Source organism: Eubalaena glacialis, chromosome 3, assembly GCF_028564815.1.
Source record: "Eubalaena glacialis isolate mEubGla1 chromosome 3, mEubGla1.1.hap2.+ XY, whole genome shotgun sequence".
In the NCBI taxonomy this organism is placed as follows: Eukaryota; Metazoa; Chordata; class Mammalia; order Artiodactyla; family Balaenidae; genus Eubalaena; species Eubalaena glacialis.
The window spans coordinates 15310290-15337854 of record NC_083718.1 but is presented as its reverse complement, the minus strand read 5'-3'; the positions used below and the strand labels follow the sequence as shown (position 1 = coordinate 15337854).

Below are 27565 nucleotides of genomic sequence, written 5' to 3'. Positions count from 1 at the left end.
ACAGGGTGAGAGAGTGTCATGGACATATATACACTACCAAATGTAAAATAGATAGCTAGTGGGAAGCAGCCGCATAGCACAGGGAGATCAGCTCGGTGCTTTGTGACCACCTAGAGGGGTGGGATAGGGAGGGTGGGAGGGAGGGAAATGCAAGAGGGAAGAGATATGGGAACATATGTATATGTATAACTGATTCACTTTGTTATAAAGCAGAAACTAACACACCATTGTAAAGCAATTATACTTCAATAAAGATGTTTAAAAAAAAAAAAATGTTGGGGTGATGAGGAAGAACCAGTGAAGAAAAGTAACCGATATGTAGAGAACCAAGAAAGAGTGGTGTCCAGAAGCCCAGGAAAGGGTTTAGTCATTCGTTAAATTAGTAGAAATAGATTATCCTGCTGAAGTTGGAATTCTCATCTCCTTTTCCATCCATAGGCTCCTCGGCCACCCTGAATGGTAGTACTGTTATTGGAGAGAACACAGGAGTGTTTGTGGGAGGGCTGCCGCAGGGTTATACCATCCACAGGAAGGATTCTGGTGAGTTTGGGAAAGGTATAGAATTTATATGTTGTCACCACATTTTAGAATCAAGTTGCATTATTTTAAAGTATAGGTAATAGTATTATTTTCTATCTCATGCTGTATTTCCTACATCAGTATGTCAAAAATTTCCTTTAGGTCTCTTCTTTTCTAAAGGAACCATGTACTACTTGCATTTCAATTCTTAGTACCCAGTTCTTGATATGTAAAAGGAGTTCATTAAACTTTTGCTGAAATGATTTATACTAATTTCAGTCAAAGCTATGTTATTTAGGGATCAAAAACTTTCAGTGAATTTTTTTGAGAAGGATATATTTAAATCCTCAAGACTGGTTATAGTTACCTCCTTAGAAATACCTGTAGAGAAAAGAGGGCTTTCATTTGGCTACTGTAGACTGGTGGAGAAGTCTCTTGAAAACATTCACACACACACACACACACACACACACACACGGATTGAAAGAAAGAGAGAAGAGAGTCTTTGTCCTAGTTCTTTGCCCACCAAGCACAATTCTTGTCTCTAGTATATCCAGGCATCAGGAGGAGAGCATACCCCAATACCAAGTATCCCTCATGTAGATGACATCTGTCCATTATAAATAAATAATTTGACATTGCGCATATAAGTTGACCTTGTAAAACTTTGACTGCTGGTGAATACCTTCCCTAAGATCGGGTTATGAACTCAAAAGCTGAGAACTAAGCTTTCCACTGACCTGTAAGGACACTGCCATATGAAATGCAACCTCAGCTTCAGGTGCCTTCTCACCCTCTCTGCTTTCTTTTTTTTTTTTTTTTTTTTTGCTCTCTAATTCTCTCATTTGCTCACTTTCTCTCTTTCCCAACCTCTTATGACCACCCTACTTACTGTATTCATAAGCCCCACACCTACCTGGTCTGGGGAGTTCAAAAATTAAGTTTAACATTACATTAATTCCTAAAAATGAAATGAAATTATTGCTTTACTTGTGTAACAGACTAGGTCAAAATGACGAGGGAACTAAACTATAAACTGCAGATTTAATAGATAGACTTCCTTTAAATCTTACTTTTAAAATGTGTTATTGCACATTTATTTTTAAGACCAGTGGCAGATGAGATCCCCTTGTTAGTTCAAGAGGCAATAGTCTTGCTATTACTATAAAACCGAGGTTTTTATGCAAACATCTGTTTCTGCAGATAAGATGAGTCTGAACCAGAGCGAAACATTACAATTGTTACCACCTACCCTAGCTGATGGTGTGGTGTTTATATGAGTTATTAAGAAGTTTGGGGACTTCCCTGGCAGTCCAGTGGTTAAGACTTCGCCTTCCAATGCAGTGGGTGCGGGTTCAATACCTGGTCGGGGAGCTAAGATCCTACATACCTCGTAGCCAAAAAAACCAAAACATAAAACAGAAGCAGTATTGTAACACACTCAATAAAGACTTTAAAATTGGTCCACATCAAAAAAAAAAAATCTTAAAAGAAGAAATTTTTAAAAAAATTTGTAGTAAGTAGGTAGTGAGCGCTATTGCCTATTTCTTTGATTTTAATGGCACATCAAATTCATTGCTTGAAAAGAATTTCTCAGAATACATATTTCTTGATATCTCTCAACCCCTGCAGACATAATCCAAAAGGGTTTTGTGGGCTGTCTCAAGGATGTGTATTTTATGAAGAATTATAATCCCTCTGCTGCTTGGGGGCGTCTGGTTTGGCAGAGTTCTGAAGAGCAAATCAACGTGTATAACAGCTGGGAGGGATGCCCCACTTCATTACAAGAGGGAGCGCAGTTCCTAGGGGCAGGTAAGGTTCTAAAACAGACACTGGTCATTGCGTAGCTTGTATGTTCTATCTTTGGTGTAATTTAATCTCTCCTGATACAATTATTTTGACCTCATATGAACCTGCTATCTCAGAAATACCTAGTTACGCCATGATGCCCATACATATATTCTCAATGTCTGAATATATAATATAAATAGTAAGACTCATAAATACATATTCATGTGTAAGATCTCTGGCAGTTTGGGGTTTACCTATGGTAGTGCCACTAATGTCCATTTGTAAGTCCACTTTTTTTTACTTAGAATATAGTTTTACTCAGATGTTTCAAAGGAGTTTTGTTTTGTCAGGCTAATCCACACAATATCTGTTTTATCCCATGATATAGACTGACAGTGTTCCTAAGAGTAGAATTTCAGCTGTGTGATGGGGTAGGTAGGGCCTTAAGGGAGAGCTAGAGAATATAACCACCATCACTGCCATTGCTCCAAAGGCTGTGGCAAAGGTGAGGCGCAGTGTCCCCGGCATACGTGCCACCTACAGTCTCTGTCTAGCAGCCACCCAGGGTAAGGAGTGGAAGAGAATATGGTGACTTGGCCACCATGGCTTATTTTTGGAATAAAAGCCCACTATTGCCTGCTACATTTATAACTAAGCTGGTTAGATATTAAGTTCGTTAAACTACCTTCAGAACAGAAAGCTAAATAATATTATACTCTGTGCACTTTTTCATTGCTTTTTCCCATCACTGTCATTATCCAGAGTTGCAACTACTTATTGTTAATACTTAGATAAACTAGTAATAGTCTTAATTGTATCCATGACTTAGTAACTTGCTTCCTCTTAAAAGGTATGTCAAGTTCATTCTGCCACTTCTGTACATTACAAGGTGAATTTCTTAACATTGATCTGCATCTTCTTTTGTGAGAGATTTATTCAACGACAGAGTATGTCCTAAGGGTGTCTTATGACACCCTTATGATGCTAACAATATTGCTTTGCACATACTAATTTGTACATTTTTTTTTCTCTAAAGGGTTCCTGGAACTTTATCCATATTTGTTTCATGGTGGAATGGACTTTGAAATTTCCTTTAAGTTCAGAACTGACCAATTGAATGGATTGCTTCTTTTCATTTACAACAAAGATGGACCTGATTTTCTTGCTGTATGTTAATTAATTTACTTAAAAATGTTAGATCCAACTTTAAAATCAATAAACCATGTGTTTACATTATACCTAATTAGGGTTTCTTTCCAAATTCACTTTTGCTTTTATTTTTACCCCCATGTCATTTTCACTTTTGGAATCCTATGAGACATTTTGTATTTTAGGACCATGATGATTTTTTAAATGACCATTATACTTTGAAAATTATAATTTTAACAAAACAGGCTAAATATTAGGAATTGAGGAAATGCAATTTACCTTCCCAATATATGAAAAATCTTTCTTTATTATCTTTTATATAATAGTGTTGAAAGAATATATATTATATATTTAATATTTCACACACACATATAAAATAAAATATAATAGTAAAATGAACACTCATGAACCTACCACCCAACCCAAGAACTAAAATATTATCAAATTTTTGCATCTAACTCTAGGCCATCTCTTAGCCCATTTCCCTGTCTCCCTCTAGAGGTAATATGTAATCATAATTTTGTGTTTATTACCTCCTTGCATTTTTATAGTTTGAACACCATGAGTGAATGCCTAAAAATCTTTGTTTTAGAAATTTGTAAAAGTTTCTATCTTTAGGCAATTGCTTTAGCCCTTGACATTGTTTCTGAGTTATTCATGTTCTCCATGTATTTTTCATGGCTGGGTAATAATATATCTCTTCTCTTTTCAATGAAGTAGTGGTCGTTCCCATGTATTTGCCATGGTGAATAAGGCTACTCTGAACATTCTTATAGGATGTACTTCTTATGACCAGAAGGGTGAACTTTTAGTGTAAGATATTAGTAGAAAGAATATGGGCTTTTGGCATCAGACAGACAAGAGAAAAACGATTATTTTTCCATAGCACTCAAAATCCTCCAAAATTTTGCTTCTACATACCTGGCACAACTCTTTATTTCTCTTTCCCCCATATGTATCCTTTTATCTAATTTCGTACCTTTTTCTAAACCTAATGTGCTCGTACATGTCCCCATGCCATTGAACATGTTAATCTTCCTGCTGGAGATTCTCCATGAATCTTACATACTTCCAAAAACCTTACTTCAAACCTTTCCCAATTCCCAGGGAACAAAAGGTGTATCTTCTCTCCGATCTCTTTGTACCCCATCCCCATCTTGTTTATAATATTACCGCACATGTTTGCCTCTGCTATTAAGACAGTGCAATTCTTGGGAACAATTTCTCTTGTAGTAGCAGGTTTACAGAACATAGTAGGGGAATCAATATTTATTGAATGAAAGGATAAAAAAATGAATGACTGTTTACCCGACGTACTTCACAAAGTTGATTTTTACATAGAAAAACATAATTTTCTATATAGCATTATTTAATTTGTTTCATTGACATGATCTCAAATTTTTAAGTACCTTATGGTCACTAATTTGACTTCTAACAAAATAAAAACATAGTAGGTAAAATAATTATTGAGTAAAATTTTGAAGAAAAACATATGGAGGCATTTCCTTTGCCATGAAAATGTGGGTAAAGTATGTTCGTATTAGAAAATGGCACTTTAATCTAAAAGAATAGACGTAGGAGCAATTAGGTTAGTTAGAGATTTAGAATAGTAACACTGAAATATTGAATCAAAATACATTTTACAAATTTGAAATTGAGTTCACCAGCCAGTTAAAATAAGCTTAATCAGGCTTGACATTTCATTTTCTTATTGTCTTGTCATATTTTTCCCTGAAATTAAATTGATATATGAAGTAGTATTTTCTCATTTTCTAAAGATTCAAATAAAAATAGAGTCATAGTTTAAACTGTTCTCTTCAGTTATTCAGTCACTTATGCTAGGGTTTAATCTTCTACCTATGCTGCATCAAAAAGAAAAAAAATGGTTTTGCCTATGTAATATTGCATTACATCGTATCATCATTACTGGGTATAAATTTGTTTGACTCATTACAACATCCGTCATGTCAATTATAAGCTTGCAAAGTAAGCTTCATTATGTGTTACTCTAGTTCTGCTTAGAATAAAGTGGGACATTTTTATAGAGTGCTTTCAGGGAAATTTCTTGCTTCTCTTCAAGAAGTTGACCTTCTGTTCTCTTCCAAACTGCCATTCTGCAGTCTTTTTATATACCTATTTTCTTTTTAATATGAAACACAGATGGAACTGAAGAGTGGAATATTGAGCTTCCGGTTAAATACTAGTCTTACCTTTACACAAGTGGATCTCTGGCTGGGGCTGTCGTATTGTGACGGAAAGTGGAATAAAGTGATCATTAAAAAGAAAGGCTCCGTCCTATCAACAAGCATGAATGAACTGATGGAGCACGTGTCAGAGTCCGGAGCTCAGCCACTGATGGTGAATTCCCCCGTCTATGTGGGAGGAACCCCACGGGAGCTGCACGACTCTTATAAACACCTGAAGCTGGAACAAGGTAAACTCCATTGGGAGGAATTCCCAAGTTAGTACAGCGCTGGTCCTACCAGGTCTTGGTGGTTCTGTGTTTCAAGACAAAGCAGTCGAATCAGGCTGAAAGCAATAACTACTCACCCCTTTTCTGGAAGAATTTTAAGCTCTAAAAAAAAAAAATCACAAAACACTTCTTCAAATAGTTTTGTATGTTGCCCTTAAGGGTGTGCTCTCATATGTATTTACAATCAATATATTTATTCTAACATATCTTCATCAAATATAATTGTAATTTATATATATGTGTGTACACATGTGTATATATATAAATTACAATTATATATTATTATATAATTATTATATATATTATATATGTTTCCTCATATGTTTTTCTTGAACACACGTGGTTCTGGTTCTTTCAAATACTGACCATTATCTGTATTTACAGATTAAAAAATAAATTAGGTTGGTGTGTACAGCCAAGAAAAATGGCCTTAAATTCCCTGGGTTTTTTCTGACTTAAATGCTGTTTGTCTCCATGCATTTCCATGGAGCTCTCATGCAGCATAGCACATGTAAGTGTGGGTTTACTTGAATTTCAAGCACACTTGTGAAAAGTCTGTGTGTCATTTGTTATGCATAACCATCAAGGAAAGGAAAAGTACGTGAATGTGTGACTTACAACTAAGCAAGCCTTTAACTCATGTAAAGAGTTTGAACGTAATCAGAGAAATTATTGATTAAAAAAGGCTAACAGTGGGTTCATACTGTGTGACAGGCATGGTTCTGAGAGCCTAATGTGAGAATAAGTGAGTCAGTTTTTCATAACAAGCCCATGAGGCAGGTATTATTATCTGTATCCCCACTTTACAGATGGGGAAACTTGGGGGCAAGGAGGAAAGTAACTTGCCCAAGGTCAATGACTACTAAGCAGATGGCAAGCCTACCCATCTCGGGCAGCCTGGTGTCAAAGCCCACTCTCCTTATTATAGTCAAGTGCTCCCTTTCATGGGCATTGGCCAATGTTCCTTTCTATCAAGTGGGGAAAGTACAGAAACTTCCAGCTTGCCACCAAGCATGTTCCTGTGTAGAAAATGTTCTCTCCGTATTTCAAAATCTATGCACCCTGAATGGTTAAAATTTCCAGGAAGCAGTCTTTGCCTATTTGGTAAGTAGATAAAGATTTAAATGACTTTGAATAGAAAATATATGGCAAGCTCTAAGGAGACGTTTAGAAGGGTACTAGTAGGAGTTAATGAATATCTGGGGTGGAAGACAGTAGTGACATTTTCAAGGCACTTAAGATGTAACAGCAGCTAAAAATATTACATTCATATAAGGGCTTCTTCTGGTTTTCAGGCTTCTGAGGTTAGAAAGAGCTTGAAAACTCTTTATAGGAGCAAAATTACTTGATTCTGTTTACATCTAGGAAAAACCCCCTGTATATTGGGCATTTTACTCTCAAAGTACACCAAAACCCATTGTTATGGTGGTCCTAGAGACATAGCTAAAATTGGAATTATAAGATGATAATGATGGAAGTTTAAAATATCAACATAGACCTAAGGGGAACAACTTAATCTACACTGTGACTAAGCCTGTGATACTGAAAGATATTTTATTTATGGATAATACTAAATTTTTATCATTGCAATATCATCCATATCAGTGGTTTGAGAACCACTTATAAAATATTGAAGTATAGTAGCTGGAACATAGTAAGAATGCAATAAAATTAGCTATTATTATTATTACTATTCAGGATCCATTGGAATTGCATGGAAAGGTTATTTAAAATGCAGATTTTATGCCTTTATCCTCTAAGATTCTGACTCAGATGTTTTGAATAGTAAGAGTTATATGAATAACTGCATGTTTTATACAGTGAACAGGAGAATATTTACAATATAGAGGTGCTGCATGCACGTAGTAAATTGCAATTAAAACTAATCATGTTCACTTACCTGTATTTTTTTCAATCCACTATCAGTAGTGATAAAAACCTTTCTACGCTTCTCCATTAGCATCCTTTTTCAAAGGCTCTATTTTGTGGTCCTACTAGAGCTATTTTTTATATCCATGAATGTTGCAATCTTCCTTTAAATCCAATGCAAATGAATTTTCCTCTGTGTTTTGGAGATGCTGGACAACATAATTTGCTGAAGAGGTACCACCTCAGATCATGGGCATTTATCTAGGACTAACACTTGGGACCAGCATTCACCTCTGGGTTGGGAGTGAGCAGGCCATGGCATATGGTCTCCCAGGTTATGGTCTGTCCAAAGCCCTGAGCAGAGAGGTCAGGAGTGGGGCTGAGAGTCAGCCATCCTGTGAGCCCAAGTGTCCCATCGTTGGACCGCTTCCCCCAGAAGGGCTACTGTCCCTCTGATCTGTCAACCCAGGGCTCTAGACCACCTTCCAGTTACTTAGAGACCTGGGGGTAGGATAGGTGTGGGGAGTCGCTTATGATTTTCCCAAAGACAGGGAAGCAAGAAAAGGAGGCCTCCCTAGTCTTCCCACAGACAGGCCCTCTCTCCTGTTTTTATCCTCGCATCCCATTCATATTTTAGAGGTCGTTGGGGAGTATTTCCGGTGGGAGGGTTTCTGACGGTGCAGAGTTGGAAGAATGGCACAAACTTTGACCAAACCCTCTGACTGCCCTGAGGGTAGTACTGTGAGGACCCCACACTAGAGCCCAGGCATCTGCACCCCCAAAGGCCTGAGGCCAGAGTCCCATTTCCTAAGGAGGATTCCTACTTAGAAACCTCACCCTGTAACTTTCTGGACCTTTTTTTCTTTATCTCCAGAGTGAAGGAAGCCTACCTCTGTGGCCTTTCCCAAATTTAAAATTGCATCTTGTGTATTAATGTTTAAGACATTTCTTTAAAAAAATTTTTTTAAAGATGTTTACTTGTAATAAAGTATGCCTAACGTACGATTTACCATCCTAACCATTTTTAAGTGTACGGTTCAGGCATTTGGTGCATTCACGTTTTTGAGCAACCATTGCCACCATAGATCTCTAGAACTCTTTTCATCCTACGAACCTGAAATTCTGTTCCTCTTGAGCAATAACGGGACATTTCTTATAAGGGCACACTGATGTTTGCCAAAGCTATCTTTCCACTGTTCACATTTTATTGGTAGGGAAACTCGAGGACAGAGAAGTTAGGTGACTCAGCTCTGGGCCATCAGAAAATTACTACTGGTAAAGAAATTAGCATCTGAATTTTCAAGCAGATGCTTTTGTATTGAGCTTCATTGCTTTCAATTCAATTCACCCAACTTACTGAGTATCTACTGTGTGTTGAAGATAGACTAGCAGTATTGATCAGTCGGGCCTAAAGGAACGTGAATAATAGCAAAGGCGTTTAAAAGGAAATAGGCTGCAACTTAAAGTGTTAGAAGACAGAATAACACACCATATAAATGCTGAAGAGAACAATATGGTCATTGTTACCATTAACTTATTTTACTGTTCAGCATTGCATTATGTTTTATTTCCATTTCCTGCCGATGTGCTTTCATCTTGAAAAGAACTAATCGTGTGTTTGGGGCCTTTCAGACTTGACAGGGTTTTGTTCAAGAAAGAGAGTGTGTGCTCCAGTGATCTCAAACACAGTCTGTTTGTCCCTTCTTTGACAATTGTGGGCAGTTTTCTGAGCAGAGGACTGCCAAACCTCACAGAACTGATCTCTGTTTACACAAAATAGCAAGTTATTCAAAGCCACTGCTGTTCCCCGGCTGACAGGATGCCCTATGGTTCTCTAAAAAAAAAGAGCAGTGCACACTTCAAACCCACCTCCTCCACATTCTCTGTTAAACTTCCCAGAACTGAATGCCCCGTGGTCATTCTAAAGTTGACTGAGTAGAATACACATTCCAGGAAACCTCCCGTGTTGCTGTTGCCAGAGCTGAATTTGGTCCCTGCCATGAGAACATGAACCTAAAACTGGTGATCAGTTTGCACAGTCGAGATTATGGAACTCAGTGAAAATGGTAGAGCACAGTGGTAGATCCTATGTTCCCTGATTTAACTGGGATTCGTTCTCTGTCTATGAAATGATCGTTATGGAATTCAAAGCAATATCTCAGGATTTTAGTATATTTTGAGACTGTATTCTTCCTCCTACTATTCATAGGAACCTCAAAATGTATTTTTTCCCCAATGAGCTTCTTGAATAATCATGCTCATTAAAATACTATTTTTTGGCACTTAGACACTGACTTATACAGGTAACTTAATTTTCCAGGATTGAGGGACGTGTGGATACCCCCTCACAATAATGCATACTTGCCTAAATTTTATTTCATGGGAATAAACATAAAAATGTGTTCCTAAAGAGATATAATACATACTTTTCAGTTGAATCTAATTAAGTCAAATTACAATTATCAGCTTATATATTTTTTCAAAATAACATAAATATAACTATTTCCTGCAACAGCTTAGCCTGAAAAAAAAAGCAGGGCGAGGCATAAAGGATCTCCCAAACGAGACTCGGAAGTTTAAAAATTGTGTTTAAAGCCCCCCCTTGCACAATTTCATCAAAACGTAGTACTACAGGGGGCAAAAATGATTCGTAATTAATGACTCAAGCCCTTTATGTGACATTCATCCCTTACTGTTTGCTAGGTTTCGGTGGTTGCATGAAAGATGTGAAATTTGCACAGGGTGCTGCCGTTAACTTGGCATCTGTGTCCAGCGGTGCTATCGGAGTCAATCTGGATGGATGCCTGTCAACTGACAGTGCTGTTAACTGCAGGGGAAATGACTCCATCCTGGTTTATCGGGGAAAAGAGCAGAGCGTTTATGAGAGTGGTCTCCAGCCTTTCACAGGTAATGTGGAAATGCTCTAAATTCAGTGTTCCGTGTCTCCTCCTCATCCCCTCTTCCCTCCCTGCCAGCCCACCACTAGTCTACACGAGTCATATGTTAACCTTCTACTTCTTACTTCCATTTAAGAATACCTGTATCGAGTAACAGCCTCCCACGAAGGAGGTTCAGTACCTAGCGACTGGAGTCGGGGCCGTACGGCAGGAGCAGGTAAATACTATTTATCTTAAAATGTGTATGTGCACACAAGTGCACACGTTGGTGCATGTAAAGAAAAGGAAGGACTCTTACCCGTGAAGCAAGCAGTATGTTTATAATCTTGTGACAGAGCATGCCCTGGTTTGCCAAGGCACCCGTTGTTGGTAAAAATGCTTAGCAGATCCTTGCTTTTGATTTTTCAAGTATTTAATAAGGATTTTTTCAGGCTTGATTCTTTCCTCTTCAGATGCAGAAGAAAGTAAGTTCAGGTTGTCTTAAAGATGAAATAGGCCCACATCGACTGTAATTTATCTAAGAATAGGAAATCTTTACCAACTGCTTAGACCACGAAAAGCTAAAGTCAGGATTACCTTTAGGTGGCGGTGATAGCCCCTTGCTTCTCCGGTGGAGAACACATTTGAAACCTGCACCCTGGTTGGAAGCGGATGTGTCTTTTATCACATCATGGCAGATGTTTGCCGTGGTGCTTACTATTAGGGTCTTAGAATGACTCTCCCAGGATAGAAATTGCTGAGTGGTCTAATTTGTTTTTTTTGTTTGTTTTTTTTTTGAGTTGAATGGGGAAACAAAGAGGAAACGGACTATATTAGAGCTAATCTCAGATAACTGATTTATAAGTGCTTTGTCCTTCTGACAGTGACCACAGAATCTTTTCACATATTACCATCACAGGGAGGCATTCATTAAAAAAAGTTTTGTGAAATCAGTAGCCTTCTACCATTTTGGAGAAAATATTTATTTGTCAGAAAGACAAATACATTTCCATATGATTGACACTTATGCCTCTTGAAGAAAATTATCCTTAGCAAGTCACGATTTGTCTAAAGATGTGTTTTTTACCAAGATACCCTCTCATACTTATTATCAATAACAGGTTACTAACACAGGCATCCTTTGAGGAATCTTTTTAATCTAAAAGATAATTAAGTACTGAGATGGGCTACTAATAAGAATTTTCAAAGCTGTCTGCCTACAGATTTTCCAGAAGAGGCCAACTTGACACTTTTCCAGGATGATTTAAATCATCATCTATTTATAGGCAAGACAATGAACGGAATGATCCCTTAAAATCCTTTTCAACTTTAGAGCTTGGAAAAAGCTCTGATGTGAAATATTCATTTGTTACTGGCATTTCCTCTGCCCCTATCTCACACTTCTCTACTTTATTAACAAATATACTATAAAGCCTGCTTTCAGTCTAATTCAACAGCGTAAATAGGTGTCTAGAAAGTCCATCACTTAAATAGCTTAATTGTCTCCATTTTGAGTACCACCGAGAAAGTATGCACATAGAGCTCTGAATTTATAGCAGTGATCTGACCACGAAGTCTTATGCCATAAATTCATATTTACAATCTGACCACAATACCAAACAGCTACATGCTCCCAAGGGTTGGAGAATAATTGCACTATTTAATTATTTTTGAGTCAGTTTTGCTCTGTCCCTTATGAGAAGACCATCTGTTAGACAGGACTCTACTTTGCTCTGTACCACATTTCAGAACTAATAAAATCAAAATCACTCCCATTGTCCCATTACTTGCAACTTGATTGTGTAGCCTGTGTGTTTCCAGAAGTGCCCGTGGTGTTTTACCTGCGCAGACAGTGGTTCTTCACCTCTGTGCTTCCTCATATCCCTTACGTTCACATTGTTTCCCTTAACACTGTCCTGTTTTATTGGCCTGAACAGTAAAGGCAGAGAAGGAGGCTACTTGATGGGGGAAAACCAGAGTGATCCTCCATCGACAGGGCTCAGGAGTCCAGGAGCGGTCAGAGCCTGTCTCTCATCCATCATCCTGCCATGAAGTTCCTTGGGCTTTTTCTCAATGTTCCCAGTGCAGTCAGCTGTGCTGAAGTCGTTACTGATCAGAACCATAGAAATATCTAATAAATAATTAAAGGTTATAGATTTTTTAAATTAGGGGATTTGGCTTATAAGTGAGGCTTTGCAGCAAGTTCCTTTAAACTTGCCTCGTTTGGTGTTGTTATTTTGTGATGCTCCAAAGAAAATGATTTTGTAGAATCTCAAGGGCACCAGCTCCTCTACCCCGCCTAAAGGCAATTAGGAATATATCTTATCTGGTAGAACTTTTCTTTTCTAAAATTAGTTGGAAAAACAATTGAATTTGGCAAACGGGATCAGACCTTCAAGTACAATACAATCACCACATTTGTGATATTTTTTGGCTAATACATCAACAATATAAAAGTGTCAAACCACTGTGTATAATAACAGTCTAATTATCTTGCTTCAAAGGGGTACATCATTATATTGTTTGAACTTGTTATCTGCCTACCATCCACCTCCTTCTTTATGAGTGATGTTTAAAACATGTCGGATACATTAAATGTTTTTGGAAACCCTGGACTAGGCTTGAAAGAACGTGATGTCAATGGAGTTTTGATGGTTTTGAAATATCGCTTAAACTGAATGGCTCAAGATGTGCAGTCATATTAAATCAGTGCTGAAAAGTTACAACTCTAATAAATTGTATTTATGCTAATGGTTGAGTCTGATTTACTGCGGCCATTAAAAGTGAAGAATAGGAGCAATAGTCTTCTCAGAACTGCCATTTTCCCTATTTTCTCTTTTATCCTTTCACAGCTCCACAAAGTGTGCCAACTCCCTCAAGAGTCCGCAGCATAAACGGCTATAGCATCGAGGTGACCTGGGATGAACTTGTTGTGGTTAGAGGTGTAATTGAGAAGTACATTTTGAGAGCCTACAGTGAAGATGCTCCCGGTCTGCCCCGCCTGCCCTCTGCCAGCTCTGAGCTTGTTGATACCAGCACCTTCACAGGTAAAGGCGACTCCTCAAGGGAGTAGGTCTTATTAATTTTCTTTTTGGTTTGACTTTAAATAAAAACGTCCTTCAAGGCTTTTTCCCCAACGCATTAAAGATTCCTATATTTTGCCTGATTCAAAACAACAAGGATCATCTAATGATATGGACACCTCTATCCACCTAGGATGGAAAGGATAATTCTATAATGGTTATGGGCTCTTATGGATAGCTTCATTACAAGGATGATATTCTCGCCATCCCCAAAAGATTAGGTCACAGGGCCCTCATGCCCTTAATCAGATCCTTGTACCTAGGATCTTTATACATCCTAAAAAGATGTATCTTTTAGCAATCCTACGTATACATATGGGGCCAGTGACCTATCTCACCATACAAAAGTTCACTCGTTGGGACTAGCCCAAGTTCACAGCACCGCTATTTATTGTAAAATTGTTGATTAAACCTAATTATGTCAAGGTAGAGGAGTACTAGAGCACCAGCAGTTTGACTGGCAAACCAGCGAATCAATTTCTCACGGTGCGGCACGCACGCCGTGCAGAGCGGCTGGAGTGAAATACACTCAGGCACATCACGCAAGGTGCCGTGCTCGAAGTCCCGCACGTGTCGTAAGACAGCAGTTTTCAGCCTCATGAAATGTTAAGGCCCATTTAAATGGAAAGTCAAATTTAAGCCTTTGACCAAAAAAAAAGTAAAACGCATCAACAAATTTAATAGAAAAAAGGATTTTTCCTCTGTCAAAGACTTTCATAACTTGACAAATTTGATGGATTTTAAAGTAGCCTTGTCTTTCTAACACATCTATCGGTCAACTCTCTCAAAGTTTACTTCATTTTGTTTAGATTCCTTAGAATCTACAGCCCAAATATACAACCAATTAAAAAAACAAAACAAACAACAAAAAAAACTGGTATCTTTCACTTCCTTCCTCCCTTGTTTTACCCATCCGATAAAAACCCAATCCGATTAAGCCTTTGCCCAGGCTGCGCATTGCAGCTAAGTGGGCTGGAAAACAATGAGCAGTTTATCACTAAAAAGTCTCAATCCCCATTTTCAGATGGACACTCAGTAATGACACCAATCCTACCATATGTCTGTAATTTCCTTCTCCCATTCTCCTCATTAAATATTTTATATTTTTCCAAACTATCTAAATGCTAACCTGCCTTCCTTATCGCACTCAGCTGATAGTCTTATATACTAGATCATCTTAGATACCAAAAAAACTCCAGAATGTATCATAAAGAATTTCTGTCACTTTCTTACTATCAAATATATGCATTAATTGCATTTTTTTTGACTGATAGGGTTGTTATTAGGGGTTAAGTGAATTAATGAATGCTAAAACATTTTAAAAGGCTTTGGGCGTATAACAGGCATTTGCCATCATTATTATTTTTACATTTTACCTTCCTCACTTTTCCTTCCTATTTTCACAGAGCTTCCCTTATCCTATCAAAAATAAAATCTTCAAAAGTCCTCTGGACCCCAACTCCTCTCGCCTTTTTAGACCTGTTACTGGTGGTCTCTCTTCCTCTCACATATTTTTAACCTCTGTCTCCTGCTGTTGTTCACAAAGTGTGGTCCTTGGATCTGTATCAACAGCCTCACCTGGGACCTTTTTATTAATGCAAATTCTCCAGGCCGCCCACACCTGCTGAATCAGAAGCTGTAGGGTAGAGCTCAGCAATCCCCATTTTAACAAGCCCTCCTCTTGTGATGCTGGTGCATGCCAAAGTTAGAGCCACTGCCCAGCTGGATTCTGCCCAAGGTCATTCAGACTCCATCTGTCAACACCCATTGTTAAACACAAACAAACCCAAAGCAATGACAAAAATCTTCCTTTGATCTAAAGTCCCATCCAGCTATTGTGCCCTCTCTCCTCTTCCCAAACGTGCCTCTACCAAGAAGCATCTGTGGCGTTGTTCCCATTTCTTCACGCGGTCTGCCTTCCGCTCACTTGCCTTGCTGAGGACACCAGCAACTTCCATGTTTAAATATCCAAAGAACACTTTACAGTCCTGGTCTCCACAGCTCGATAGCATTCTACACCGTGGATTTTTTACTGTCTCTTGAAAAATATCTTCCCTTCTCTGACCCTTCTGGTTCTGGGCCCCCTTTTCTCAGTGTCCTTTGCCCACTCCCTCTGAAGCTTAACTCTGCATTTTGGAGAACCGCAGGGTTTAGATCCGGGACCTTTTCTCTCTCTCTTTTGCTAATTTTTTTTCCCTACAATCTTGCTCCAGGAAAATCATCGACTCACAAAGCATCCAATATCCTACAAACATTATTGACTCCTAAATGCACGTCCTACCCAGACTTCCAAATGTGTGTATCCAGCAGACATTTGGAAAAATTGACATTTCCAATTGATTTCTCATAATCTCTAAATTTACCATCTCCAAACCTGAAGTCCTGCTCCTCCTGCATTCCCAATATCAGTAAATGACACCTCCAACCACCCAGTTAATTAAGCTTGAGAATTTTTCTCAACTTTTACATTCTGTTCATACCTCATGTATCCATGTTTATTGATTCCATTTTCTAAACTATGTGCTAAATTGATCCATCTCTCCCCTATCTACTGTCCAAGCCAAACCATTCCAGTCTCTTACCTGGACAACTACAGTACTCTTCTTTCTCATGAACACTGCCCCCACCCCCGCCGCCCATGACTCTAATCCACTGCGCAACCAAACATCGTGGCTCTCTCTTTACAATTCTTCAGTTGCTTTCCACTGCCTCTCTCCCAGATTCATTTTGTCTCAGTCTCCTCTTATTTTCTGGATTTCCAACTTTTGCTGTTATAATTAATATGATTTTTTTAAAGTCTGTATGTAAATCTTTGGACGAATTCCTGACAATGACGGTAGGATAAACCCCTTGAAATGGAACAACTAGGTCAAATTCTCTTAAAGCATTAGTCAGTCTTGGACTTTGAGGTCAAGCAGACATTGATGCAGATCTCTGGTGCCTACCCTCCCTGTGACTTTGGGGAAATTATGTATTCTCCTGGATCTTTTTTGAGTGTCTTAACCTATGAAATGTGAGAATAATATTAACCTCAGAAGAATATTAAAAATATTAAGTGAGATGATATTCCAAGTCTAACAATTTTCAGTTGTGTAACCTTGGACAAATTAATTAACATCTCTGTGCTTCTGATTCCATATGGATAAACTGAGAATGAAATAACTACCCACCTCACAGGATACCTGTGAGGATTAAATGAATCCATGTATATGTAAAGCACCCAGGACAGCACATGACACACAGATAAGATCGCACTGTATAAATGTTAACTATCAGATGTTTTTAAAGCATGTAGCACAGTGCTTAACATATGGTAATTTCTTAACAAAGGATAGTTATTTTTATGTTGCCAAATAATTGCCAAAAAGACTGTAAAAATTATACTCCCACCAGCAAGCAGAATGCAAGATTTTTTCATTTCATCCTAGTTGACAAGTTTTACAGGTAAAAGAAACTTTGTAAATTTTCCAAATATATCAGAATGTTACTTTAATTTGATCTTACCTCAAATTTAGATTATTAGAGGCATTAAGTATTTTCATTGTTTACTGGTAATTTGTACTTCTTTTATGACATACCTAGCACATTTCATCCTCAATTTTTCTATTGGAGGAGTCACATTTTTCTCATTGATTTAAATATCTCTTTACGTATGAAGAATATGATACTTATGTTTGCCTTATGTGTGGCAACACCCCCGTTTTTCATTTATTTTGATTTACATTTTTATGTGCAGATTTTAAAGAACATTTTCTATAGTTAATATAACATCTTTAAATGTTTTTGTTAGTTTTCTATGGGTAATATGAAAAAAAAACCTATCCTCGCTGTTCAGGGTAGACTAATATTTGTTTATATTAGATATACCATATTGATTATATATATATATATATATATATATAATGCATATCCTCTGAATTAGTAATTCTAAATTTGAGGTAAGATCAAATCAGAAACAGGGCAGGGAGGCTTCTCAAATTACACCAGCCTTGCCCAGATTCTGAAGGATATCTTTCTGGAGTAGAGTACCCCTGAGATTGAAAACCAGTACAATAAACTATTGGTTGTTACTGTAGGATATTTCAAGCATGTGAATGGTGTACAGAGAGAAGAAAATTAGAGCACCACTGACCAACTGTTATTTATTTTTATATACCCAATGTGTAAAAAACTAAGGAAAAACTCTCAATTATTGCAACTTGGTCAATTTCTTGGATTTGTCAATTATCAGTTTCTTTGGTAACTTGCTTTTTGTTTGTATTGTTCTTTTTCTTATTACTTTTACATTCATCATTTGTATATTAACCTTTAAAGTCACATTGCTTTAAGTGTATCTCTGTAAATAGAATCTAGTTTGATTTAGTTTTACAGTCAACTTAAAATTCTCTGTATTTTAGTAGGGGAGTTTAACTCACATTCATTTTTATGATTTATACAATTGATTGCTCTTATTTCTGTCATCATATTTCATGCTTTCCAGTTTTGTTTGTTATTGTGTTTCAGTACTTTTTGTTGTTGTTGTTATTCCTTTATTTCTGTTCTTGCCTGTGTCGACTATGAATTCTTTAACTCTTTTCCCCCCAAAGGGTTTTAAAGGTGTATCTGTTGCTCACAGTTGTGAAATGAACAGACAAGGAAGTACATAGGAGGGAATCTTAAAGATTGTGGAGAACTCTGGTACTGCCAGGTGGACTTTTATTGTGAAGAATCAGTCTATTGAGGGAGGGGAGTGTGAATTGAAAAGCCCCAAAGCCAGGCTGAGTAAGTATCAAAGTCAGAGTTTTCACAGTACAGAAAAAAGAATACTAGAAAGTGGGGGGGGAGGGGTGAGAAAGTAGAGAGCCAGAAACCTGGATTTGGTGGAGATGTTAGGAGTGTGGAGATTGGTTGGTGGCAGCTGCTTTGCCAGTTAGTTGAGATAACAAGGTACCAAGAGAGAGGACAATAAAGTAGTTCATGAGTAGTTTTGCTATTGATCTTGAAAGTAATCCCCCTTTAGCATTTCTGAGGTGACATTTGTTGAGATTTTTATGTTTAATTTTCGGTTGTTAGAGTGGTATTTATTTGAATGAACAATACTGATATTGGATGTATAAGACAATTTAGGTTTGTTGGTTCACATAGGGTCCTTAACCAAGTAAGTGATCATAAAATGTGTTGGTTTCTTTTCATTACATTTCTTTTCTGTTATATAATGAGCTCTTCTTTCTTCACGTTTGGGTCTTTGTTTGGCTTGGAAAGTTTGCTATTGTGTATATCATCATTACTTCTGGTAAGAAATAACAGTTTCCAATATTGTATATTTCTTCCCAGTTTGTCCTCCTCATTTTAGCAGTCCAGAACACAGCTTGCAGAGTCAAATCAATCTAGTTATGTCACTTATCAACTGTCTGATCTCAGGCAAATTTAAAAACATATCACTGTATTGGAGTTTCCTCATATGTGAACTGGGGGTAAAAACCTTCTTCATGTTATGGAATTGTTGCAAAGATAAAAAAACAATGAATTACCTCCATAGAATATTTTGCTCATAAACAGGCACATAGTAAATGTTCAATGAATTAATTGTTATCTTTATACTCTTCAGTCTCTGAATTCTGGGTTTTTGCTTCATAGTTTTTTTCCTTTTTCATTTTCTGATTTTGGCAGTATTGATTCTGCTGTTTGAATCTTCTGAGATGAGTACTCAATTCTTCTACTTCAGTGTTTTTTTTAAAAAATTTATTTATTGTCTTTTATTTTTGGCTGTGTTGGATCTTCGTTGCTGCACGCGGGCTTTCTCTAGTTGTGGCAAGCGGGGGCCCCTGTTAGTTGTGGTGTGTGGGCCTCTCACCGCGATGGCTTCTCTTGTTGTGGAGCACAGGCTATAGGCACGCAGGCTTCAGTAGTTGCAGCGTGTGGGCTCAGTAGTTGTGGCTCGCGGGGTCTAGAGTGCAGGCTCAGTAGTTGTGGTGCAGGGGCTTAGTTGCTCTGTGGCATGTGAGATCTTCCCAGAATAGGGCTCGAACCCATGTCCCCTGCATTGGCAGGCAGATTCTTAACCACTGCGCCACCAGGGAAGCCCCTCTACTTCAATCTGTTGTATGATTTGCATTTATTCCTCATCCAACTCACTTTGATTTCTGCCTACTTCTCAGTATTGTCAGTTTTCATTTCTGTTGTTTGCCATTTACCTTCTGTCTCTTGTTTAATGGATTCCAAGTTCTTTTTGATCTTAATAGCATGAAACTGATGACTTTTAAATGTTACAGTTTTCCTGAATTAAATCCTCCCCAGAGCATGAATAGTCTTCTGGAATTTGAGTGCTATGTTCTCTTGTTCCTTTTGAGTTACAGATGTTTTTCCCATTTGTTAAATGCACCCCCCGACACACACACACCCACTTCCACAGTTCACTTGCCCTATCCCTAAATTTACCTTCAGAGTGAGTGTTTGCTCAGGAAAATCAAATCATTTTCAAGTCATTTTACTGGGCACCTAGTTGCAGTTAATAAAAACCTTCACTGGGATTAGGAGGGGTTCAGTTCGGATAAATTCGCATTAGCCTCACAGCAATTGGTAAAAGTCAACTTCTTTCTTCCCAGTATCGGGTGGAGGAGGAGTGCTGAGAACCTGTGGGCGTTTTGTACCCAGCTCAGGATCAGGTTTGCCCTGGGATCTCCTTTAAGTAGTCCATTTGTCTTTGCCTGTTGTCCTTACAGGTATTTCAAAACCTGTGGTCATTTCCTTGGTATTCTTATAAGGTAGTAGTTCTCAACCATGGGTGCACACTGACCCACCTGGGGAACTTTAAAAAATATTGATGTCCAGGTCTCACCTGCAGAGTCTGACTTTTTGGTTTAGAATATAGCCTGGGTATTGGTATTTTAAAAGTGTCAGCAGGTAACTCTGTTGTACAGCCAGCATTGGGAAACACTGTTCAAACACTGATCACTGTTTGACACCAGTGATCAAGTCTCAATTTTAACCAGAAATTCTTATGACAACTTCCACCTCCCAACTGCAACTTGCAAATATAGGACAAAAAAAAAAAAAAAAAGAAAGAGAAATGCCTATATAAAAATGATGAGCTATTAAAAGTAAGTAATAAAATTAGCAAAGGAAAATCACAGGACAACAAAAAATTAAGTGAAATGATTCTTGGGAAGAAATGGGAAATTATGGTCAGACTTACAAAATACAGAAAGCAAAAGAAAAAAAAAGATGAATATTAACTAAGAGAGCTGGAACAATAGATGCGTGAATATTTACCATTCATGAATTTGGCTACTGGAGGATTAAATGTGATAAATCCCAGTAGCATGGAGAGTCCAAGGGTTAACAGCCCCACTCAGGTACAAATGGGCCCCTTTGGGCTACAGAGTCTGGATTCTGTGCCCTCCGAAGGGCAGGGTTCAGAGCAGGGAGTTCTTGAAAGTTCATTTTCTCAGCTGGAGCCTCAGGGTAGAAAGCCCTGCAGTTATCACTCCAGTGTATCTTTAGACTAGTTGCAAAGGGCTCCAATTAACTCTGCATAGCTCTTGCTGATTTTCCCTCCAGCACTTTTAACGTCCAAAGCTGCTGCCCAGAGAGACAGCCCTGGCATTTCCCTTCAAACCCAGGGCTGCTCAGAAAGACCCTTCCCAATCTGATTTGAAATTCTGTCAAGAATGAATGGATTCAAGAATTTGCACATATACAATTTTTTTTTTATTTCTTTCCTGAAGATGTTTAAACATGTAGACTTAATTATCGGCATAATTAGTACAGCACCTGGCATAGTGCTAGGAAGGTACTTGGTACACAGAAGATGTTTTCTGTTTTATTGTTGCATTACATTGAGCTAAACTCTAAGAGTTATATTCCTTCTTCGGGTAATAATAATCGTATTTATTATTTACTATAGCTTAGCTGATGAACCAATAATAATCTTTCAGATGACCCACATAAATGTAAATTTATGGAAAAAAAAGAAAGACATTTTAATTTATAATGCAATTGATAATATAGCTTTTGCTGTGAAAACTGGTTCAGTCCTCATATACAATAGACATTCATCTTCTTCTACCTGAAACAAGTGGGTTCCCTACTGAAAGTCTCTCATTTTTCTGTCTCTTCCACAGCTAGTAGTAATAATTAGTGAGTCTCAGCTCTACTGGTCATAAGGTGATTCCTAGATTGTTTATAAAATGCAGATTCTTGGGCTCCATGCACAAGAGTCTGTGTATTTGGGCTAGGATTGAGAAATCTGCCTTTACCAACTGTTCTAGTCGGTTGTCTTGCAGAGGTCAGTGGACCACATATTGAAAACCACTGGGGTGAGGGGCATGGCCAGGTGAGAAGGGATCATTTTCACCTGCTGGACTTGAACTTACCCCTGCTTTGTTTGTTCCTGCCCCTTGTTCCAACAGCATTAGCTTTGTGGGCAGAATGGTGGTAGGGCAAGCGAAGAAATAGAGGCAGTGTAAGTAGGGCCTCTGACCCTTAAGGGTGGTGCTTCTGAAAGCTGCTAGTGAAAAGGAAATGAGAATTACTTGGGATCTCTGTAAACTGCAGATTCTGATTCAGTAGGTCTGGGACTGTGGTGTGAGATTCTGCATTTCTAACAAGCCCAACCCTCTCAGCCCCCAGGCCACGATGCCCATTAGAAAGGCAGAGAGTTCTCTATTTATATACAAAATGCAAAATGCCCATTAGATGCAGAGAAGAAGGAGACCAGTGCAATTCCACGCGTGCAATATAATTGTAATCTCGTAGTGAAGTCTCATCTGTGTATTTCAGTTACACACATTTAACCACACACCTTGGAAGTGGGGAAGGCATGAAAAAAAGAGTGAAAAAACTCTTAAAATAATCTTATAGGCAAAGGATGCTATCCAATCCTGAAACTATCAATACCTGTTAGAAGGAAAGAATGTGTGAATAATTTTAGGGTTTCCCAACTATTGACAGAAAAGGGAAACTCTTGTTTGTAGACACCATTGGGGTGTCTACAAAAAGAATGAAGAACTAAGAGCCACAGAGAATCATTGATTAATGAAGAATTAGAGGCATACACAAAATCAAATACACTGTACTTTATGGGCCGTATAAGGAGTTGTCAAGGGGACTTTAAATCATGAGTGATTTTTGCCTTATGCCCGACTTTGGAACGTAACCCCAACCATTAGTCCATCCATAAGTAAGATTCTACTCTTTATGTGTATGTCTATGCACACATATACGTATATATTATATTTGTTATATATTATATGTATGTATAATTACTATACTTACCTGAGAAGCCTGCAGAGAGATAACTGTAATAAAAACTTCCCTGCCATGTGATTTTTTTTCTTTTCAGCTGAGAAGTCTTACTCCACAGTTGTTAAAACCGCCTATGGCTGCTCTTTGTACACCCATTCTATTTTTTCATTAGACAGTAAGCTCCCAGAGGACAAGTATCATGTTTTATATTTATTTTAAGTCTTGTTTAGTAACTTGCTCAAGGTAGGTAATCAATACACTTTTCTTGAAGGAGTGAAGGAAGGGATAAAGAAACAAATGCAGGGTTTTGGTGCTAACCCTGTAGTTAACGTAATGTTACTATTGTTTTATCATGCTGAGTTGAGTTTTGAACTACTGGTTCTGCAGTTCTATAGTTCTCTAATTTTATGAAATGATATGCAGAACTACCACAACTTAAATATATATTTGGAACTTAACATACATATTCCCAATGGGGAAAAAATGTTGGTAGGATGAATAGAATCTAAAAATTAGTTCCAAAACTTACACCTCATAATGAAGTTCAAGGACTATATATTTGCAATTTAAAATAATGGAAGCCATGCTGCTGCAAAGCTGATAATGACACAGAACAGAAACTATTCATTTATTAAAAACAAAATCATTATCTACTATGTTCCAGGTTAGTGCTAGATCCTACTGTTACAATCTGCTTTTTTTCCTGATTTTTAAAATTAATGGTAAAATATACGTAACAAGCAGTACTTTCTCTAAAGTATAATATTATATTAAAAATGAGTGTTTTATGGGGCAAAAACAGTAGAGATAAGTTTTTCATTTTTTATGATTTTTTTCTTGACAGACAGAGAACCCAAAATAACAGTGACTTCAACAAAATTAAGTTTTTCTCTCTCTGATAATAGGTGTTCACAGTTGGTCAATGTAGGGGTGGATGTTCACAGTGCCAGGGATCCACACTCTTCATCGTTTTGCTATGCTATCCTTAGAGACAAGACTTCTGCCTCATGGTCCAAAATGGCTGCTGGAGCATCAGCCATCTAATTTGGCTTCCGTTCAGCAGGAAGGTGGAATGGTTGAACAAGGATGTACATATTCACTTTAATGACATATTTTGGAAGTTATTCCTCCACCTTTGGTTACATTCTATGGTTAGAACTTAGCCACATGGCTATATCCAGCTACACGGATTGCTAGAAATGTCCTTATTCAAAGTGGCCATTTGCCCAGCTAAAAGGGTCTTTTTATTTTACTGTGGAGGAAGAGAATATACAATGAGAGGGCATTTAGTGGTCTCTGCCACAATAGGCAAACATCAGAGGTAAATTTGAAAAATTCATTTTGATGGTATTGTTAAAAGATGAATTTTGAGGAAGTCTTTGCCATTTTTCACAGTACTCCATAGATTAATATTCCGTATTTGTGGTTTATTACAAACTATTTCTTTAAATGTAAATCTTGAAAGAAATTGGTCTGAAAAAATTCACAGGACAAAAATATGGCCTATGACATAAATAGTAAAAATAGAAATGATGTCATGTTCCTGCTTAGCTAATGTAGAAGAATTTCATCAGGTAATGCACTGTTGATGAGTTAATAGCTTTGTCTAACTCTCCTGAATACATAATGTGCCTGAACTCCTGGTACATTGTGAAAGCTTCAGATGGGACTTTTTACAAGTTACTCATTTTATTTTATGCAGTAAGAATTCGCAGTGCAGGATTTGGATTTCTTTTTGGTAACATGTTGTATGATGGTTAAAAATGATGGTAATACATCAGTTTTGCTGTAGCGTAGTAATCAACTGGGCATGTTGGCCATGCTATAGTGTTGGATATAAATACTTAAGGGTTACTACTCACATTTGATAAAGAAAGGGAACAGTCACCTCAAGTTTTCTGTTTTCTAACTTTTATGACCATTTTATATTTGTACTGTATCTATATGTGGAACTAATCAAAAACTTTATATATATATATATATATATATATATATATATATATATATATATAAAGTTTTTGATTAGTTCCACATATATATACATAGAAAGTGTTATACTCAGTAACACACAGAAGCACATATACACTGATGTAGAGTTTCCTATGAATCAGTTGTTTTCGTAAGGGAATACTATAGGCATATACACTCACTCATTTGGAGGGATAAGCATTTTACTTTCTGTTTGTATGCAGTAGGTTTTAGTAATTACTTTGAACCTATTAACACGTTTTCAGATATATTTAAATCAAGTATTTAGTATAAAAGTGTGCTATTATTTTTAGTAATATTTATTCAACACGCCTTCTTTCTTCTTCCAGAACTGGGGCTTAGGTCTAGTAAGCGGATCAGTGACCTTGGAGTCAGAAGATGTAGGTTCTGACCTTGACTCTGCTGTGGACTTGAGTGACCTTTACACTCTGCCCAATGGCAACCCCCTCTGTACAAGGGGCTCATCCTATCGGAGGCTTTCAGCAGGGGACCTAGGACACTGGTCAATAAGGGATGACTTTCCTTTCTCATTTATTTTTCTTTTCCTCCTGTCTCCTTGCCTGACTCCCTGCTTAGTCAAGTCTGATATTTTCTGGGAGAGTTCTAATGATGTCAGCGACGGCCCTTTATGCTTTATAAAGAGTTCACATGAGTGGGTGGCTTCAAACCAATTGCAGAATTAGAAGGAAAATGACAGAGACTCTGTAGTTCTTACCATGAAGGCATTGATGAAAAATGTGAGGTTAGCTATAAGCCTACTGAGAGAATCTTAACTGGATAATGCTTTGAGGTCAATTAAAATCACTGTTTCAACCATTCTCTAAGACTAGGATTAGACCCTATATTTTATTTTAAAAAATGAAAGAATAAACATTTTGTTTTTCCCATTTGTAAACATTGAAATCCGTTTAGTCTTTGATCCAAGGTGTTCCCTAGTACTAGAAATTTTAAATAAGGTCAGAAAATCCATTTGCAGGAAATTATATGTAAAACATTAGTTTTAGTTTCCAAAGGGTTACGTTAGGTTTGGGGTAAGCTCATTTGCTGTTCTACCTTTTGATTAAAATGAAAATTGACTTTCATTTTATAAATCTTAGAGATCCTTATTTTTATTTAAACTATTACCCCAAAGACAACAACAACAAATGCCACTTTCCTAGGCTACTAAGAACCAGAGGAGAAGCATCCTGGGTGTGTTTCCAGATCTCTGTTAGACGGTTGAATTTTCATCCATATTTAACAAATGTCCTTATTCAGTTTCATGAGGTTACTGTGTCACAATGTGCGTTAGAACTTGATTTTCAGAGGTTCCTTTAAATGGGCAGAAATCATGGCATGTTGGATTGATTTAGTCTCTTTCATCCATCCACTGGGTTAGTTTGTGGCTCAAGACTCATTCTGAGATGTAGGACACTTAAAATTTAGGATTTCTCAGCACTGCAGCAGAATTTTGAGCCAGAAAAGTCCCCTTCTCTTCTGCTCTCCTTCCCCTGGCTGGCTTTCTGTTAAAAGTGGGTTCTTCTACCGTGTCCCTAGGTAGCAGTCTCAGCTCTGCCTGTGTGGGATCCCTTACCAGATGGCCCTCTTAATAAATGCCTTGCTCTTCCCCACCCTCACTTTCTTGATCCAAATGTGAAATGCCAGCAAATAAATAAGAACACTGTACTCTGATGAGTTCTCTTGAGATGGAGGAAAGCCCTGGGGAGGGGAAGCTAGAGACTGCTTTTCTTTTTGCTGGACAGCTCCTAATTACTGGCCAGTAGGTAGAAGACACCGTTGAGACAATAGAGAATTTAAAGGTAAAGAAAGAGAGAGAGAGAACAAATTCTCCACCTTATTCCAAATGCCTTTGCTAACAGGAAAGTACACTTGGATTGTTGGAGTCCATTTGAAATATTCTGCGTGATCTTTGCATGGGGACCACAGACTTTGGACTCGGGGTAGGTGATGGCTGTGTGCAGATTTCACCGCCAGACTCAGAGTGCAACAGAAATGAGTGGGTAATGAGAGCAGAGCAGCCAGTTCTTTAATTGAATTAAAAGCTGGGTGACATCAATGCAGACACCTGTCCAATTACAGACAGGCCAAGGTGTTTACCATTGCTGTACAAGCGATTCGAAGATGACAGAAATCTTTCCGCCCACAGATTAACATAATGAAGGAGAACAGATTACAGTGGATGCCGGCCAAACACCTAGGTTGGCAGCTGAGGGTGGGGTGGAGGAGGGGTGGGGGGGCGAGTGTGGTCAAGGATGTAAATAGACACAGAGTCACTTTTTCTTCTCCAAAACATGTTGGGCTTTGAAAAGGATGCCATTTTGTCTTGTGTCTCAGGCTCGGTTTCCAGGCCGAGCATTTATTCTTGTCTGCATTGAGTCAGAGGAGTTAATCATAAAAATCTCAGTGTCAAGCCGACTCCTCTGTTGTCTTCCTGCTTCTCAGCATACAGTTTTATTAGGGGCACAAAAGCTTGCACAGCTGGTGTCAGCTCCACAATGATTTTCTCTTAAGTAGTCAGGCCACCTCCAATTATTAATATTTCTCTTCCGCTCCTTTGAAACTTGAGGTTAGCGCACAGGAAACCAAGTGTT

General features: G+C 37.9%; 1 protein-coding gene across 1 annotated transcript in view; it reads left to right on the top strand.

Annotated features, from left to right (window-relative positions):
• The window catches only part of USH2A (usherin), a 795289-nt gene that overhangs the window by 319796 nt on the left and 447928 nt on the right, over positions 1 to 27565 (top strand). The window contains exons 23-29 of the mRNA XM_061185303.1: positions 439 to 540; positions 2152 to 2331; positions 3347 to 3477; positions 5620 to 5893; positions 10505 to 10708; positions 10835 to 10915; positions 13530 to 13724. Of these exons, the coding sequence (XP_061041286.1) occupies positions 439 to 540; positions 2152 to 2331; positions 3347 to 3477; positions 5620 to 5893; positions 10505 to 10708; positions 10835 to 10915; positions 13530 to 13724 (1167 nt within the window). The remainder of the gene's footprint in view (positions 1 to 438; positions 541 to 2151; positions 2332 to 3346; positions 3478 to 5619; positions 5894 to 10504; positions 10709 to 10834; positions 10916 to 13529; positions 13725 to 27565) is intronic.